Source organism: Gopherus flavomarginatus, chromosome 11 (genome assembly GCF_025201925.1).
Source record: "Gopherus flavomarginatus isolate rGopFla2 chromosome 11, rGopFla2.mat.asm, whole genome shotgun sequence".
NCBI lineage: Eukaryota > Metazoa > Chordata > Testudines > Testudinidae > Gopherus > Gopherus flavomarginatus.
The window spans coordinates 34,125,056-34,144,999 of record NC_066627.1 but is presented as its reverse complement, the minus strand read 5'-3'; the positions used below and the strand labels follow the sequence as shown (position 1 = coordinate 34,144,999).

The window sequence follows — 19,944 nt, the reverse complement described above, 5'->3', positions numbered from 1 at the left end:
ATCCCACCGCTGCCACCAGTTGTCACGGAGTTCCCGGGCGATGCTCTGGAACTGCTCCCCACCAAGCCAGTCAGGACTTTGGGGAGCCTCCTCTCCCTTGGAGCAGACTTGTTCAGGGCAAGAAGCTCACACAGCTTCACCTCCTGGGTCTCTCCTTGGAGCATTCAGCATCCTCTGCCCCTCCGTGCGCTTCCCACAGTGAGTCCACCCCAGCGGGGTCCTGGGGAAGCCACCGGGTCCTGCACCCCCACTTTGCAGTCAGACGTGACTCTTAGCCAGCCAGTAAAACAGAGGTTTATTCGATGACAGGAACAGGGTCTAAAACAGAGCTTGTAGATACAGCGAACCGGACCCCTCGGCTGGGTCCATTCTGGGGGGCAGTGAGCCAGACCCCCAGGTCTGCCCTCCACCCTTGACCCCAGCCAGCTCCAGACTAACAACTCCTCCCAGCCCCTCCTCTCTGCTCAGCCCCTTTCCCGGGCCAGGAGGTCACCTGATCCCTTTGTCTCCAACACCTTCAGCTGGCACCTTTGCAGAGGAGGGGCCCAGGCCATCAGTTGCTAGGAGACAGAGTGTCAGGCATTTAGGTGCACTGGCCCTTGCTCTGCCAGGTACTTAAGAACTGCCATGGGGACACTGAGGCACCAACACAGTATTCAGAGCAAACATTAAGAACATTCCCAGTTCGTCACAGTGTCCCATGTTTAAAATGCCTGGGCTCTCTCATCTCTGAACTGATGCTGCCCTGTTGTGTAGGGCTATAGCTTTCAGATGCTCCTAATGAATGGCACGATGTCCAACCTTAAGCTAACGGCAATTGGCTGATCTTTAATAGTGTACTTGAAAGTAACCAAGATGGGCCCAAATCAAAAACTCCCCCAAATTGTGACACTGTGAAACTTAAGCCAAACTCTACAGCTCCAGCCCATCTATAGGAAATACCAAGAGGTGGCACTTCCAGAAGTTGAAGTAAAACATCAAAGTTTTCCTATGACTCCTTAGTTCTCCAGAATGTGATTTACTAAGGTCTAGGATTGCTATATGGTGGAGGAAGGGAGTAATACAGCAAATCATGTTGTATACTGAAATCGTCAGCCATTCCTAATAATAATACTACCATTCTATAACATTGAAACACAAATAATTAAGTACACATTTATTCAGTACTTCTCCCTTTCAGAGATTCTCTCTCGCCTAATGGATACATTTACTGTACCATGGATACGTGAGTGAGCAACATTTATCTACCTTGCTGGGTCTGTGTCACCCAGCGTGCATTGAAACTCCCCACTTTTAAATCAGAAACACAGACCAGGATCTCTCCCTTGGCATCTTCTCCATATGGAGTGTAGTTCACATCTGTGTTCAATCAAATCAGTTGCTAAATGTCACAATGCCCTCATTCACAGGTTGCTTAAAGAACATTTAGCTGGTAATAAAACAATCTGGATTCTAGAAAAGAACAGTTCTTCAGACATACTGTACAGTAAATGTTCCCACAGAGTACATCTACCACAAGCAAACACAAATGCAGACACCATACAACAGCTGTGCATGCTCTGTAAAAAAACCCTCTCCATAGATCCAGTGCCATAGACTTTCCTGTGATGGGGAGAAGAGAGATACACTGGAGTGCACAAGGGCAGCACTCAAAGTGAAAGTTTAGTGAGTTTATTAATGTTATAGCCTGTCCCTCAGGGTAAATGGATTCCCTTTGCTATTTCTTCATGCTTTTTTTTTTTAAATTAAAATAGATTTTTAAAATGTGTGCCATGTTCAGGTACAATTTCATTTGTGCCTGAGCCAGATCAGAGCTGCAAGTAACTGCTGGGGAAACACTGTCATGCTGAGCATTCAAGCCCCAAGCTGACAGGGCAACTTGCAGGCCTGCCAGGTGTCCTGTACCTCCGGTGGCACTCATGCATGCAGCACTCCCCACACATTCCCACAGACTGAATGTCTCGCGCGCAGCTGGATTGCAGAAATGGTCTACAGTTGGGGCTGCTGTGGCACCTGCTGAGTGGCTTCTGTCTTGCTGCGCCCCTTATAAGAAATAAGTGGGGAAAAAGCAGCTGGGAGGGAAGCCAAGTGGCAGCAACAGCAAGTGGAGGCAGGGACAGGTGGCGAAGGGGACCCAGTACTGGCCCCAGGCTCCCTCCCACAGCCACCAATTTGATCCCTTCAGCAGGTTCCAGATTCCACCCAGTCCCCAGCCACTCAACCCAGCTATCCCCATCTTCCCAGGCTCTCCCACAAACCCAGCAGTCCCCAGATTCTCACCCAGCCATCCAGCTGCCTCCCTAGACATCCCCACAAACCCCACCTATCTCTTCCCAACTTCCCCCGACACCCTGAACAACCCCCCAAACTTAACTATACACTGCTTCTCCCTCCCACAATCTCTACTCCCAGCCACTGAGCTTGTCTCTTCTCCCTATGCCCTGCCGACTCTCACAAATCCAGTTTCCCCCTCCAGTTAGCCCCGCAAACCTAACTACCCTAGAGCTATCCCCCAGCCCTCATGGACATTACCATAAGCCCAGCCACTCTGGTACTCCCCTGTCCTCTGAAAGCTCTCACCAATGCTCAGATATCCTTCAACACTTGCCACAGCTGCCAGGTTTTGTCCTTCCCCCCACCATCATCTGGGGCACAGCACAATGACCACAAGCTGAAGTTTATAGTCATTTACAAACATGTACATTTTAATGAGTAATTTGCATGCTTGCAAATAAATAGGCACAAAATGTCCTATATAAATCTGCACCAAACTTGGCAGCCGTGAATTTGCAAAAAAACTAATAATAATAATAAAAAAAAAAGTAAGGCCCTCCAGTAGTAGTCCTTTAGCTCTCCCTTTCAGCCATTAATGGATTCAGCCACAGGCTTTGAGAAGTTAATTGTGGCCTTTGCCCCTCAAGAGAGCCCCAACAAGGTTTCAGACAGGTTGTTAGTGGGCCCTGCCTATACACCTCTTCTGCTGCTTTGGTCCTCTTTGGAAAGTCTGCAGGTAACCAGCTGCCCTGCACTGCATCCCTGTGGAGAGAAATGCAGTCCTTGGACCTGATTTACCACTGCATTACTCTAATTTCTATTTCAGTAAAACCACCAGCAATACTGTTCATTTTTCTATGATTTCTCCACTTATAAAATGTCTCCATTCTTCTCTCCTGTACCTAACTCCTCACTTCCTTACCTCCAATAGCTTCTCGAAATCCAAAGACCACAGTAAACTGCCCAATCTTTTACACAATCTCTCTATACTTCACTCACGGTAGTGTTGGAATGCATAAGAAATTCTAGGTGTTAGATGTTACAAAGTTCTCAGTTTCTTTCCCCATCCCATCTCCTTAATGGTAGTTTTTTTCCATCCCTTTTCCACTCAGGAAAGTAAGGATGATGAAGCAAGTTTGGCAATCAGATTGATGGCTGTTCTCAGTGTTTTCAGGAGTAAGTTCCACCCAGGCACTATCAGGAAAACTCTGTCTCTGCACTTACTAGGTTCACTCATGCTGCTGAGAGTTCCATTGTTTCAGAGGAATGTAGCTGTCTTGGGATGCTACAGTTGTGGCAAATGAGGTGACCTGTTGGGTAATGTGGAGCAGTCCCACAGAAGGTTCTGAAGATTAGGGCTATACCCTTGAACTTGATAGTCTGTGGGGACCAGCGTAGGGAGGAGAGCACCACGGAGATATTCTCCCAGTGGGCTCTGTTGGTGAGTACGTGAGCTGCTACACTCGGAACTAACAGGAGCTTTTTTCTAGGTCATGTTTTCATTCCAGAACTGAATGCACTGAAACAATCAAGCGTCACAAAAATGTAGATGGCCAAGTCTGAAGACATGTAAGTGTGGAACAGGGCATTTTTCACAGACTTAACTATTTTGGTATACAGTAGCAGTAAGGAGTCTAGGAACACACAAAGGGTGCACAGTATCTAGACTACCTGTGGCCACCTTGAGTGGTGGCTGATGTTATGGTGGTGACAACTTGCAGAAGCGGTTGAAAAGATACAACAAAATGATGATCCACTGATTCTTTCCGTTCACAGATGATCAGTTCCAATGAAAGATCTCTGAAAGGATTTTTTTTATAATCTTCTAATACTAATAAATTAAACGTCCCATGCAATAGTGATACACTGGGTTTTATAATCCTGTACAACATGGCATGTCCTGTTTTATACACAACATGTTGTTCAGACTTACATTAAAAAGCTAATGCTCCTATAGGGAACAGTGCTGGCAGTCAGTGATGCAAGGAAAAGTACCAGTATAACTCCCAGCAGTGTTTGCATTACTTCACTCTATGGCCAACATCTGGCTGGTGACTTCGGTGGTCATTTAGAAGGTTCTTTGCAGCATTTTACCTCTCTGACAAGCTAATGTTTCCTGCAGTAAATACTGCCTTCTCCAGGCTGATACTTTTTTAGATAGAGGTTAAGCACCCGTCAGAATTACCTCCCACCAACAATACTCCAGTGCCTTGTAAGAGTCTAAATCCTACGACATCTGCCTGCATTTATTGGGCAAGGAATCTCATAAAATGTTACACTGCTGTCAGCTGTGAAGTTATTTCAAGGGAGTATCTGACCTGCTAAAGGAGAAGATAAACTCAGTCCATATGTACGCTGTGTCATACTGCTCAACTGTTTGCCATTAAGCATAATGTTCCCTTCCACCAAACAGCCTGCTCTGTATTTCTATCTGGAAGGACTTGGATACTACTGAGAAGAGCACATTGTAAAAGCCTATGTGGACAGAGTGGTTCTGCACAACAGCACTGTGGCATTTTACTGCAGTAGCTTCTGCTAAAGCATACTGCTCTTTTAGAAACACAATAAATCTCACATTAACAAATACCTCCTGTAGAATACCCTGTTTTATATCACCAATTTAAAATATCCCCATGGGGTTTCCACTACGATTTTGTTCAACCTTTGGTTTAGAAACCATCTCTATTAGGCTGACTGATTTTTGCTGGCCACTTAGGTTACTATTTAGGACATATTTCATTGTACAACGTTTCTCGACCAAAGTCTCCTCCTTATGCTGCTTTGGGTCTGTGACCCATAATTCATTACTCACCCATGTCTGTAAAGCATGATGAACAAGACTGCTGTAAGGGTTTGGCTTTTATCTTCCGTTTTCTTTTTATAGGTGAACTGCTCCACATGACTCAATTCATTTTAAGGGTTTGAAAGTTCATAGATTGCCTGCATTCACTATCTGGAGTCTGGTGCTGGGAAAGTGTCCCCTATATTATTTCTGAGAAAATGTTCACTCTAACAAGCTTTATAGGTTGCTGGGACAGGTACTATGGGAAACAAAGTTACATTTTCTTTAAAAATACATCACAAGGAAACTTTTTAAGCAAGTAGTAGACAATGCTGCAACAAAAACTTAGCTGAATTCAGTACAATTCCACATCACAATTTCCATCATCAAAAACCTCTTGTTGGACATCTTAGTAAAGGGACCAAATACTAAATAACCCTTTCATCCTAGCAGTGGTCCCTTGCATGGTCAAGTTTGTGGCACATTAGTAGGACAACATGAAATAAACTTGTATTGCTACTAACTGTGCTGTACCTGTCTTGTGGTGAGAAGACCTCAGTCTCAAGGGCTCTCTATCAGACACCTTCAGCCAGCACTAACATCTAGTTACACAATCTAAACTTTATGTGGTGAACAACAGACATGAATGTTATACAGGAGCTGGTAGCAAACCCTATATTTAGGTTGTCCACTATTTTGTGGGGGCACCACATGGGACTGGAACCGGGCCAGGTGCCCTGCAAACACAAGATTGGACCCAACAGCCCCTTCCCCTTTAGGAATTCCCCTAATTTGTGGAGGCAAGGAGGAGAAAAAAGTGAGCACTGGCTCTCCCATCCCTGGACCCAGCACCTGGACCCAGTGGGCCATACTCCTTCTGGGATAACGGTCTTCTCTCTCTCTATCAACTAGTGTAGTTAGTCCTATACGTCAAGTGGTAGCAGTCTGTGCTTCAGTGCTGACGTTCAGGGTTCAAATGCTGATGATAAATATATCATGGGATTGGAATAAGGTTTGTTACAGTTGTACATAATATAGTTAGTTTTTATCTTTTTCCTTTAAAAAACACTTCAAACAATTATATTATTTTATCTTTTTAAAATAAAGACCTAAAAGAACATTATTTGGTTGTAGCATTTTACAGTTAGGAAACAGCAGATTTACTTGTCTGTGCAAACACATGTTGCACCCCTTTGTCCAGATGCACTGTGACAGCCTTTAATCACATGATCACATTTGTCCCCACAGGATCCCTGCTTCATTCAGTGCACAGAACGGATGAATGCACAAGAGGGAAGAATTAAGATTACACAGACCACCGTAAATCTGGCATTTTCTAATCTGAGTACTTGACCTTGCAACCTTAATGTTTCTTAATGTAGTTTTTTGTATATAATTTTATCTAGACTATATTAAAATTCCCTTTACTTGATAAATATTTTCATGAAAGCATTGTTAGGATTCTAAGTCAAGTATTCAATTAACCTTGTGTAACTTTTAGAATATTCTATTCAAGCCTAAAATAAAGTTGAGTAACCAAGAAAAGCTTCCTTATCTTTCTCCTCTTTCTTCCCTCCCACTAAGTTATTTTTGGTATACAACATACTCTGTTGCAACCCCCCCCCGCCCAACAAAACAATGCCCCCCACCCCCAAAAGCATACACCACCACTCCCATCTTAAATCTCACTGTAAACTTAGTCAATGTCAGGCACACTTCGTGAAGGAATGCTGATTGCAGATGAACTTGCGGTAAGATCTTTGGAATACCAAAAGTCCTCATGCATAATGATTGCAGAGCTATGGAGTTTCATGATTTACAACTCCGTCTTCTGCTTCTGTTGCATCACTTTGTACCACGTGCTTGTAGACAGGGTTAATGATGCAAGTGTGGACTAAACCCTATTTTCTACTGTGATATCAAATGCACATGAAATAGAATCATCGATAATTTCAAAACTAGATGCCCATTCCCCATTCAAGTATTGACACTATATCCTGAATTTTTTTTCTTTTTTGGCAAATGACCCAAAAGGTGCAAGATAATCCATGTAATTTAATTCTGCTACCAGAAATTAATAAATTTTGGAAATTGAGTAACACCTCTTAAAATCCAGTAGCTTGGTGTATTTTCAAGCTGAAATATGAATTTCAGATGTGAGCTGATTCAAGTATGTATTCACCTCTTAGCATTAAATATATTTCTATTAGCCCTCAGAAAAGTATGCCCTTTTTCCTGGCCTTCTTTTTATCAGTTATACATCATTCCATTGCTTACTAGAGATGGGGAACTGAGACCCAAGATCTTCTGGAAGCAAAGATGTATTGTTTCCTTTAGGGTGTATGAAATAATTTGGTTTGTAATTCAGATTGCAATAGAAACAATAGTATAGATTCATAGAAAGGAATCTCAGCACAAATCTTTGAAATGCTATATACCTTAGAATTCTTCCAATTTCTTTTTAATTTTAAAGCTGCATATATATGAAAGAGTAAATATAGATGGTCAATACAGAATTCTATTGCTTTGGTCCAATGAATTAACTGCATTTTTAATCTAAATCCTGGGAAATTCTAACTATATTTGCATTTCTAAAGTACTCATTGGTTATGGTGTATAGGCACAGTCAACATTCCTTGTAATCAGGTATAGGGGCTTCCGAACAGTCTCCTCTGTATTAGAAACTGCTTTGTGATGGGAAGAATTAAATGACCTGTGCTGTCTGGGTCCTGATGATCAGAGGGGAAGTAAGTCAGACAACCCTTTAACAGACAACCTGTTAGGTTCACTCCCTCTGGGGCACCTGGCATTGGCCACTGTTGGCAGACAGGATACTGGGCTGGATGGACCTTTGGTCTGACCCAGTATGGCCGTTCTTATGTTCTCATGAAGAATCCACATTCTGTTCCAACAATTCGTTCAATATTTGTTGTGTATTTTCCAAGAATTATTGACGTTTCACACAATTCCATAGCATATTTATTAAGTTTGCTGGTGCAATTTTTCCAGGCCAAATTGTGCCTGCAAAAAGACAGAGGTCTGTCTTTTGAAAATACATCTTAAGATGCACAAACAGCAACCTCCAGCTGAAATTAGTTTTGGATGGGTCTTTCTGCTCAGCCAGCAGCTTGTTCCTCTTATCTCTCAATACTGCTGCTGCCCAAAGCCTACAATGTTCCTAATTAATCTCATCACAGATAACATGCAGGACTTGTGCTCAGCAAGTCCAGCTATTGAATATGGGCTCAACTAACATGTCCCCATTCCGCACCACTGTCTTCCTCAGCTGGCAGGCTAAATAAAGGATTTTCCATAATTTCACGAATTTTAGGGCCAGAAGGAACCATCAGATCATCTAGACCAGGGGTCGGCAACCTTTCAGAGGTGGTGTGCTGCGTCTTCATTCATTCACTCTAATATAAGGCTTCATGTGCCAGCCATACATTTTAACATTTTTAGAAGGTCTCTTCTATAAGTCTATAATATAGAAGAAACTATTGTTGTATGTAAAGTAAATAAGGTTTTTAAAATGTTTAAGAAACTTCATTTAAAATTAAATTAAAATGCAGAGCTCCCCACCAGTGGCCAAGACCCAGGCAGTGTGAGTGCCACTGAAAATCAGCTCGCGTGCCGCCTTCGACACCCGTGCCATAGGTTGCCTACCCCTGATCTAGACTGACCTGGTATAACACAGGCCATGGAATTTCATCAGCTACTCCTGTACTGAGGCAAATAACTGATGTTCGACTAAAGCATATCTTCCAGAAAGGCCTCTAGTTTTTTTGGAGAGGAAGGCAGATATTTTTAAAGCATTAAGAATCAAGCGAAGTGAATTTTCATTTTTATTGCATCTTACTGAGTGTACAGATAATATAGCGACAACAGCCATTCACATATAGATGGTCTTGAAAGAATCCTCCTCTACCCTTGTCTCTGGAGGGCTTCCTCTTATCTTCTTTTGAACATTTCAACAGATGATACCTCAGCCACCACCCGCAGGAAATATTCGTCTTCAAAACGTATGCCTATTTTTGGTTGTAGAAATTCTAGGATGCAATAAAAACTGCTATTTTTTAATTTAACTTAGTTTTTGGCAGTGGGGTTTTCCCGGTTCTCCACTGAGCCTTGAGAATCTGTTCCCATCCAACCCCAAACTTGAAACCCCAGCCACCACTCTGGTGCCCAAGACAGATCATCCTTCCAGCCACTGGCCGGGCCAAGTGGAATGGATGTTCCAAACCATTTTTTAAAATTAATATCTCATTGAAAAAGACTCCCTAAATTACAATCAGCCATCTGTATGTCTATCTTTCTCGCTCCCCTCTATATCCAATCACGTCTCTCTCCCAAGTTCATGAAGACCTCATTTAATAAAGGTTTAAGAGTACATTTTTATGGCCAAGTTACAACAAACAACGACAACAAACAAACCCATGAATTTGAATGCAAGTGTCAACAACAGTGTCTCTACGGCAGCAAACCACGGCAGATCTAAAGCAGGGTTTTCTCCATAGGTAGCAGTAGCACAGATTCCCTTGCAACACACAGTGCAGCATTGTCAACACCTTTCTCTCCCCCTCCATGACCCCCCTCTGCCACTAAAATCCCTGCTTTGAAAACAAAGTAAATTTAGCATGGTCAGCCTTTGGTGTTTTGAAACGTTTGAAAGGGAGACTGTGCTGCTATTCTAGGGGAACTTGTATTTATACTGTAAAAAGTGAGGTCTGACCCCTTCTGACGAGAGGCCTCTCCCCCCCTGAACTCACTGTGATATAGGGCACAGCTCTGCCGCCATAGTCTTAGACTGCGACTAATGTGAACCAGCTGGTGGAGCAGAAGACTTGAAAGGGGCTACTCATTTTCTAGGGAGGTTTTAATTTTATGAAGCTAAAGCATCTTAGTGACAGTTTGCTGAGAACATTCTCTCCTTCTCTTTCATTTTGGGAGACTTCAGATGGATTTATTGTCTATATCCTATAGCGTAACTCACATTACTTCAAGTGTGAGCTTAAATTACCTCACCATATACTTGTATATTTCATCACTAAGCGTTTAAGATGCTAGATTTTCAAATATTAGCACTCAGTTTCTCCTTGTTAAACACACACATGCATACCACTAATCACTTGTTACATGGGTCCACAGGTACCTATTTTGTACATTTGCAAGCATTACATAAGATTACTAACAATTTAGGCATCCATTTTAAAATGTAGAAAATATTACCTATGGTGTACCTAAATCATGAGCTAAAAATGTTCTCTTTGTTAGAAAACCCACATCTGCCTACTAAATATATATTGAGTTTAGTGTGGGGGTGGGGTGGGATTTAAGGTAGGGCAATATTTCATATCACAAATATAGGTAACATATGCAGTTAAGTCCAATGCAAGTCATCGCTGCAGATATGAAATCTACTTATCTGTTAATTCGTTATGATATCTGCTATCTGCACAAGGAAGCTACATTCTCAGCAGTAACAAAGAATTCCCATTTATAGGTTTTTGGCCCCAAGTATATGTGCACAGAACTCAATACTGCCCTGCAATCTCTTCCCAAAGACAAGTTATTATAGTTACATAACTGAACTTTTCCTTATAACATACGAATTATTCTGTGGCTAAAGGGATTTGGATTATTTTGGTTTTTAAATGGTGGGCAAACACTTTTCTGCCCAAATAAAGCGTTTGGAATGGTCTCTGGCTACAGTTTACCTGTTGTGCAATTTCATTAGCACGTAGTTTCAAACCAGCAGCTGTTTAAGCAATAATAATTGAAGAGCCGGGCATTTCCTGGGGATTAAGGACCAGCTGGGAGGAGATGGCCTGAGGTGCAATTAAGGGACCACACCCGCTCACTAATCCACAGGAAATGCCCTGCAGCCTGGTCCTTATTGCTGTTTCTATACCGCTGATGCACTGTATGTTAGCAAGCATGGCTGCTTAAATTAATGTTTCATTCAGCTGATCAAATGACGGTCTTGTCTTGTTGCAGAAGTCTTTTAAGAGTAAGGAGTGATCATTTTGCTTTTACAGAGGACCAGATTTTGTTCTGTTACATCAGTGAAAATCCAGAGGAAACTCCACTGAAGTCAATGGAGTGACACCAGTGTCAAAATCCACAGTAACTGAGGGTGAAACCAGACACAGAGATCCTTTCTCTCTCACACACAGACATGCGCATGATGGGGCACCAGCAGTAGTTGGCCCCAGGAAAAGGAAAGGTGGCACCAAACGATACAAGAACAACCGAACAGCAGAAAGAGAATAGCAAGAGGGATGGAAATGAGAAGGGATACACAAGACTTGTTAATACACGTGGTAGAGCTGGGTACAGCATGGCGTGTTAGTGTTACTAAAAGAGGCCGCCCTCATGTATTGGATGCCAGTTGCCTAATGGCTGTCAGCTGTGGGGATGGATCCTGTAACAAAATGAATATAAGATGTGTTCAACATTTTCCAAGTTTCAATCTTTTAAACATTTTCTCAAAATTCTGAATTTTAACAAAGGAGTTGAATTTAAAAAAAAATTAAGTAATGGAAAATTCCCCCCATACTCTGACTGGCTACCCAGGGCCGGCGCTTCCATTTAGGCGCCAGGATTATTGGGGGGTGGCATTTTGCCGGGGGGGGGGGCGCAGCAGGTGGCTCCGGTGGACCTGCCGCAGTCATGCCTGCGGAGGGTCCCCTGGTCCTGCAGGCACACCTGCGGACAGTCCGCTGCTCCCGCAGCTCCGGTGGACCTCCTGCAGGCACGACTGCGGCAGGTCCACCGGAGCTGCGGGACCAGCGTGCGGGGCAGCGAAATGGCCGTGTGCCTAGGGCGCTAAAAACACTAGCGCCAGTCCTGCGGCTACCATATTACAGCTGGCTGGAAATTTTGTTGAAATCTTGAATTTTGGCCAAAAAAATGGCAAACATTTTTCCTATTTTTTTGATCACCTCTAGTGGCTAAAACAAGATAGGCAAGGAAATGTCCAGGATTATTTATTATTATTATTATTATTTTTAATTCCCTTTGCTAGGATTGGTGGCACATTCCTTTTTTGCCCCTCCTTGTTAATGAAATATTAAGGGTCAGATTTTTTAATTTTATTTATTTACTGGCCATATTAGGAGTCTAAATGCCTGCACTTTTGTGCACCTAATTTGCATGTGCAGGCAAAACAGGTAACTGGCTAACGGGATGCATTTAGGGATTTGCTCATCTGATGTCTGCACTCAGTTTCGTAATTGGCCTTTTAGATTGTTTAGGGCATGGACTGAATTTAATCTGTGTCTCTTGTATCATGTTATCTGTGCTAAACCAATAATTTCACAAGCAAATTAGTACATTGTTGTTCTTCTAAAGGGTCTGAAGATTTGGCCCGAGAAGCAGTTTGTTAAAAGGGTACAATATCTCTCTTCTATTACGTAGTCTAGGATGTCATCTTTCTGGGAAAAGCTGGAAACCTTGTCTCCCTCACCAACAGAACTGTTCCAATAAAAGAGATTATCCCACCCAGCCTTGTCTCTCTAATCTTTCTAGGAGTCAGTACTGAAGGTGTGTGCCTAGATGCATGTCCACTGAGGGAATGGTATAAGTCTTCATACCCAAAAACCTTAATTAGGGATTTCAGTTAGTGAGCACTAGGGCACATTATCTTGAAAGTAAAAGGGTCTAAAGCAAGGTGCTCCCTCCTCTTTTCATTTGAAATTGCTCTGGGAGCGACTGGTACCCCCAAATAAGTCACATATCTAGCCTGGTCTCTCCCATTTTCCTATCTGTGTATTCCTGAATTTCCTTCATAGTGAAAAAAATTTTATTTTCACAAAGATATTGGTTGTATGTAAATTTATATGCCAGTTACATACATTCACTATTTTAGAACAAACATAAGGTTTCAGGGTGTAGCCATATAATTCAAAGAGTGACCACATACTAAGATCCATTGAATTACACTGCAATTACATTAAAAGAGATTTCAGTTTAAAATAGCTTTGTTGTATATTTCATTTTATGCCATATGTTGCAAGATGTGAAACTGCTTAGTCCTATCCCTTATGTTTTACATATTTGTGTGACATTGTATCAGATATTTAGCATATGGATACTGGCACCACATTAGGGTTATTTCCTGTCAGGGGCCAGGCCCACCTTTTCTATTTCATTGGGTTTCCCATACTATATCTGCAAAATAGCATCCCTCTTATTCTGCAGATCTTTAGAGACCAAAATTATTTTTTTACTCCTGTTAGCACATGATGCACACAATTGTCATCTGGAGTTCCAAACAAAAAGTCAAATTCTACCCTATAACAATGTCTAATGACCTTGCACTGGTGTAAGGGAGAGCAGATTTTGGCTTCAAGAAACCTTATTACTCATAATGATGGACAAGGAGGAGAGATTCTGGCTTGATTCTCATTATCCCAGGCTAAGGCTGTGCCAGCATTTGGGGGAAAAAAAAACCCAATTTTAACTTGGGACCTGAGAAAATGTGATCTAGAGTCACGGTAAGCCAATGCATGTGGAGCTCATAATGGCATTTTTTTACAATCTTGATTGGCACAGTACATCGATGGTATGCTCCTATTCCCTGGTTGGATGTGTGTAATTCTTAGAACCAGGGTTATGGTGTGAATTTGAATATTCTGCAGGATTTGTTTAGAATTCATGGTTTCACCAAACACTCAAACTCATTCGCTAAAATATTAACGGGAAGTCAGCACTAAATGCGGGCAATCACAGTTGAAGCTAATTCATTTACAAATTTGCACTATTATATTTTTCAGTAATTTTACATATTTACCCAGGAGAACTATTTTTCTCACAAACGAAAATGCAAAACTGTCCAACATGGGTTGCTGTAAGAACTTTCCTGATTATGGTCGTGCATGTGTCAGTCTTTGAAGAGCCCTTTTCTCTTTTAAAATGATGTAAAATGCTTTGTCCTGGATGCAAAGTTAAGAGTTTGACTTTTAAAGCCCTCCTGAGCTTTGGCTTTATAAAAAGTAAATAAATAAATTGTGCTTTCAGCTGTTTTAGCCCATCACCATGACTCATTTTGTGGGCTCAACAGCAGGGTGACCAGCAGGACTGATCTGAGCTGGGCAGAGGTCCAATAAGGTCCTGGAGACGAAGTGAGCATGGAAAGTCACTTGTTAATGTCAGGGAGAGAAAATGATCTGCCCTCGCCCCCTCCCTCCCAGGTGCACTAGCGTGGGAAAGCTTGGAGTGTACATTCCTCAGTAGCAATTGGGGCAGGAAGGCTCAGAGCATCCCAGCCAAACCTTTCACCAGCACTCAGGAAGAGTAAATAAACTTTAGAGACAGGGAGTTGGTTAAAGCTCTTGTGCTCCTGAGCAGCTAGGACAGGGGGAAAATGTTTGTTTACTACAGGAAACAGATTATTTATTCCTGGACAGTTTCCTGGGGACCAGCAGCTGCCACTATAAAAATTCTTTTTACAATACCAGCTTTGAGAGGCTGCCTGAAATTGTCCAACTGGGGACAGCAATAAAGCATTGTGAAATGATCTGATATAACTATACAGCATAGACACAGTGGACACTTGAAAGACTTCTATGTGTGCAGACATGAATGAAGTTCTTTCCAGCTCATTTTAAGTATAATTTACATTATTTGCCTGCGTCAATAGTTTTGGACAAGTAGCATACGGTATTTACTTTCACAAGTGATAGTGCACAAGATTGCACAAAGAGAGGCCATCTTTGAAAATGTTGGTCCCAAGTGAGTAATGAGTACCTTCCAAAACAACTCAGATTTTTGCAGCTAATACAAAGCACATGTGCAGACCCTTTAAAAGGTCTGAGGAAACAAAAAGTGGGCAAGAATATTACCAGCCTTACAAGACACCATTGGAAAATGCCTGTACTTTGTCAATAGCAGTTTTACAGCCATTAGCACTGAATCTCACTGAAGTTAATTAGGACACAGTACAGCTGCTACTGCTGCAAGGGGACATCAGGCCCAGCATTTCCTGACGCAGACGAAGCTGCACACAGTCCACGACATTCCCATATCTAGAACTGGTTGTAAGCAGGGGCGGCTCCAGGCCCCAGTACGCCAAGTGTGTTCTTGGGGCGGCATGCCGCGGGGGGGCGCTCTGCCGGTCGCCAGGAGGGCAGCAGGCAGGCTGCCTTCGGTAGAGCTGCGGGACCAGCGGACTCTCTGCAGGCACGCCTGCGGGAGGTCCACTGGAGCTGCGGGACTGGCGACCAGCAGAGCGCCCCCCGCAGCATGCCGCCATGCTTGGGGCGGCGAAATGTCTAGAGCCGCCCCTGGTTGTAAGAACAAATGGATGCTTTTCCAATGATACACAGAAAGAAGGGTCCTTACTGCAGAACAGCATGCTTATTGTTCAGAGTTATTATAAGACTGAGGTGCAGAAAGGAGAAAGTGGAAGCAACCATTAATCCAGTGACAGGGATGGTCAGGAAGATTCCTTTACATTTCAGGACAGAATAAATATATAGCTTTCAGGGATGTGATCAGCAGTTGATAAATTCATTCTGGATTCCTCCAAATGCCTCAGTATGAACCTGATCCAGAGTTCACTTAAGTCAATGGGAGTCTTTCCGTTGATTCAGTGGGCTCTGGGTCAAGTACTAGATAAGGCTGATGTTTAAGGATTCATCAGTTTCTGCTGGCCCACATACTCTAAGGGGTGTAGTAGTACCCTACAATGAAAACTGGCTCTGATAATCTTAGCATATGACATCTCAGCCGAGGATCACCTTTCTCTTCCCAACTTCCCTAGATCATTGCTGTATCGACATTTTAAAAAATTCTGTTTACGGTTATGTGTCTATTTAGGGTTAAATTTTTTAAAATTAAAAACCCAAAATAAAGCAGAGCAGAGGACAAGTTATACTCAGTGTGTCCATCCATCCCTTCCTGGTTGGGCAGGAAAACAATTCCCTTTCTCCTTCTTTGCAGAGCGTCTGTGGATAGTTTAGATCAGGGGTAGGCAACCTATGGCACGGGTGCCGAAGGTGGCACGCGAGCTGGTTTTCAGCGGCACTCATACTGCCCGGGTCCTGGCCACCAGTCCGGGGGGCTCTGCATTTTAATTTAAATTTTAAATGAAGCTTCTTAAACATTTTAAAAACCTTATTTACTTTACATACAACAATAGTTTAGTTATATATTATAGACTTATAGAAAGAGACCTTCTAAAAACGTGAAAATGTATTACTGTATTAAATTAGAGTGAATAAATGAAGACTCGGCACACCAATTCTGAAAGGTTGCCAACCCCGCATTTAGATGTAAACAGAAAAGGGCACTGTGGTGACAACAGAGCCATAGTCTAGAGATCAAAAGAAAGGACAGGAAGACAGAAGACATGGGTTCTCTTTCCTCTCCACCACTAACTGATTATGTGACCTTGGGGCAGTCACTTAACTTTTCTGTGGTTTAAGTTTCAAAAATGTGTTGAGACTCTCAGATAAAGAAGCAAGATAAGTGCAAAGCATTATCATCATTTGTATTTTGCTTTCCCTCTCCCCCTTGAATCCTGGAGTGGTTTGTTCTGTCTCTCTAACTGCTTGTCCTTTCCTTTCTATAACCACAGAGCCTGCACCCTTGGCTTTTTGAGGCTTGCACAGTCTAAGAAATAGCAGGAATACTTTGCATATAGATCACAAGTCCTCAAGTACTCAGTCCCTTAATGTTCATTAGTTTAATTTAGTCACAATTCTTCACATCACAGAGAAGTCACTGGCACTTTAAAATGTAGGTGCACTGAAGTCTAGTGAAGGACAAAATTGCAGGTGAGGAGAAAGAGGAGAAAATACATTTTTTTCATCCTGTCCAATTCAGTGCAACCTTCATATTGGACTCAAAGTGGTGTGTCACTACTCTAAGTGAAAATGAAACTTTTCTCCCCTTGGATATTTTAGATTACTTCCTGTATAGGAATGACATGACCCACTTTATATCAGTGACACAAAATCAGTTCCTACACACTATGCCCCTCATTGTAAAAAGCAAAAGCACACTGCTACATAAAACTGAAATTATTGTGGCATATTTCCTCTCTCCAGCTGCCAGTACATTAGATCTAATCATCACTTCCTGCAATGTTTTCTGGGCAAGCACTTTTAGATCCAGATTATTAGAGCTACTGCAGAACTCAAACTGTAGTGCAGATTGCCCTCCAACCCCCCACCTCCCCACACACAATTTTTTCCCCCTTCCTGTAAGGATTTTGAAAATGAGGACACATCCCCCATCCTCTTGGTTAATCACACAAGCAAGTATTAGAAAATGAATACTATTCACTAAGGTCAGGGGCCGCAAATGCCCCAGCATAAAGCAGACAGAATATATAAAGTATCAAGAAAGATACTGGAAGTGCATCACTCCCAATTCAGGTATCTGACTGACAGCACCAAGATGTTAGGCAAAAATCAAATTCCATGGCATCAAAAAAATGGGCTAACAAAAAAATCACAAATGAAATTCCAATATTTTAATATACTTTATGAGTCTTAAGACTCCAAATCAAAACCAACAAATAAAAAGCAGTGTTACCAACTCCTTTGAGTCTCATGATATCTTATAAGTCTCGTGATATCTGGTGTTTTTCTTAAAGCCCCTGTTCCTAGAGTCAAAGTAATTAGGTTGAAACTCAGGTTTTACAGGGTGTGTGGAAGTGGAGTAAATTTCTGGTCCTTCCCTCATGATTGTCGAGAAAAGCTTGAAAATGTGACCCAAAGCTGTGTAAAAATCTCAAGCTTTTTAAGCCAATCTCATTATTTGATTTTTGGAGCCTGACTCATCATCTGTGGGCACCTGGGGTTGTCAATATTGAAAATGGTTCTTCCACACTCAGCATATTTCAGATCAAAACAGCAGCGATTTGGTACTCTCCTGTTTTTCTTCATACTTCCAACAGATGGAACCTGATTTTACTGCCCGGTGCTTGAAGCTGCAGGCCTTAGTAGACTAAAAACTGCAAGAAAACTAGCCATACTGACCATGCATCTGGTAGGTGTATGGTGCTTGTCCTGTTGTTGGGGTACTGTAGGTGGATCCATAGCTAAGAAACCCACTCTGTCCTGGAGAATGGCTCAGACTATCTTCTGTTTTAATGCCTTTGGAGAATATAAAAGGAACCAAATGCACAATGTTAGGGTTCTGCTTGATCTCATCATATACAGGTATAACAAAAAATGTCAGTGCTTATGACATTTTAGCTAGAGTTGGAGCTGATCAAAACTATTGACTTTTAATATTCAGTTTGGATTTAACCTTTTCTATTAGCAAACAAATCCCAATTTTTGAAAACATTTTTATTGTTCCCTAGTATTGCCAAATATTTTTCTGAAATAATGTATGGCCTGCATATTCACCACAAACTATTTGTGTTAACTATATTAAGTAGTCATTATTGTGTGATTGGTTGACATGATACAGTTTCTGCTCTCGGAATGGATGACTAACTTAAAGACAGGAAAATAATAAGTAATCCACTTTCCAGAAAGATTTTTTGGACAACTAAACATTTGTGCCAAACTTCATTAAACTTTTGCAGTTGTAAACATTCTGAGGGGTTCTCAGAATGCTGGTAACTGCTAACAACGTGATCATATGAATTATAGTAAACTAAACTCAGTTATTTCTATTCACGTAAACATTCATGATTGAAAGATTTTTTTAAATTAAATTATTTCATCAGCTCCATTTAAAATGAGATAACGCAGTATTTGTCAGCAGGTCATATTGGAGGGATATCAGTTAGGGTGTGAACACTAGATAGTCACATATAGTTGACAATAGTAAAGCTGAGCAATGCACAAATCCCTAGTCAAAATCTCCTTGGTACTAAAATCAGGCAAGTAAAATGCATGTCAAATCACAGGAGGAGCGGCACTAACTGAATTTAACATTGCAAGATGGAACCTTTGCAGGTGGTGAAAGGGTCTGATATTTTATCACCCAGGCCTGCTGAGATCATGCTGCTGTATTTTTAAAGTAAACAGCTGAAAGGTGTGTCTTTTTTACAAATCTTTTGGCCCCTGCCTCTTTGCATGTGTATTTGCACAAAACAAAATATGGTCACGAAACACACTCTGAGCACCATGGTTAAACAAAGAGACTATTGATGGTCTGCCCTTGGATTTATGAGCTGCCCAGGTTGCTGCCATTTTTGTGCACTTCTGGGCAAACCTTCCAAAGGGACATCAAATCCATATGGCTTCAGCCAACCAAGTTGATGCTCTCTATCTTGGCCAATCCCTTCAACCTGAGAAAGTACAGTGAGTCTGCACTTGCTGAGGATGGGAGTAAATTTTACTGAATAGCTTCTCCTGAGACAAAGTCACATATTTCTAAGGAGAAATAATCAATGTTAGATGAAATCCATGCAATTTAAATGCAGATTACCAACGGGATAACAACATTCCATACTGAAACACAGGAAATTTGTTTGGACAATGAGCGAGCGCAGGCTGTGGTAAGTGTCAGGCTCCATTATTGCTGGTAGAGGCTGTCTGCTAGGGGGTTTGTGGGTGATTGCAAAGAGAAGCTGTTTTTCATAACATCACATTTGTTTTTCAATTACATCAGCACCATGCATGTGAACACTCAGCCTATTACAGCCCCGACCACAATTAATCTTCAGTGACTGGGCCTTTCTGGAAGTCTAAAAATTGTTGTCAGACAGTGAAATAACTTAGCACCAAATTAATTTCCACACAATGATCTGTTTTGTCTAGAAACTGGCCTAGTTTTATATTTGTGTCTAAAAACAATACTGCTTCATTGTTCTTGGTCATCAGCCAGGTGGGATTTCTCATATACAGTATCATATATATTATTGAGGGTGGGGGCAAGAGAGGGAAACCACTGTTCAAGGATGGTAATAGGTAATCTACAGG

At 41.9% G+C, this 19,944-nt stretch overlaps 1 protein-coding gene across 8 annotated transcripts in view; it reads right to left on the bottom strand.

Moving 5' to 3' along the window:
- The window catches only part of EYA2 (EYA transcriptional coactivator and phosphatase 2), a 155,366-nt gene that overhangs the window by 70,715 nt on the left and 64,707 nt on the right, over positions 1-19,944 (bottom strand). For all 8 annotated transcript variants that reach the window (XM_050917375.1, XM_050917378.1, XM_050917372.1 and 5 more), the window contains one exon: positions 18,043-18,159. In XM_050917375.1, the coding sequence (XP_050773332.1) occupies positions 18,043-18,159 (117 nt within the window). The remainder of the gene's footprint in view (positions 1-18,042; positions 18,160-19,944) is intronic.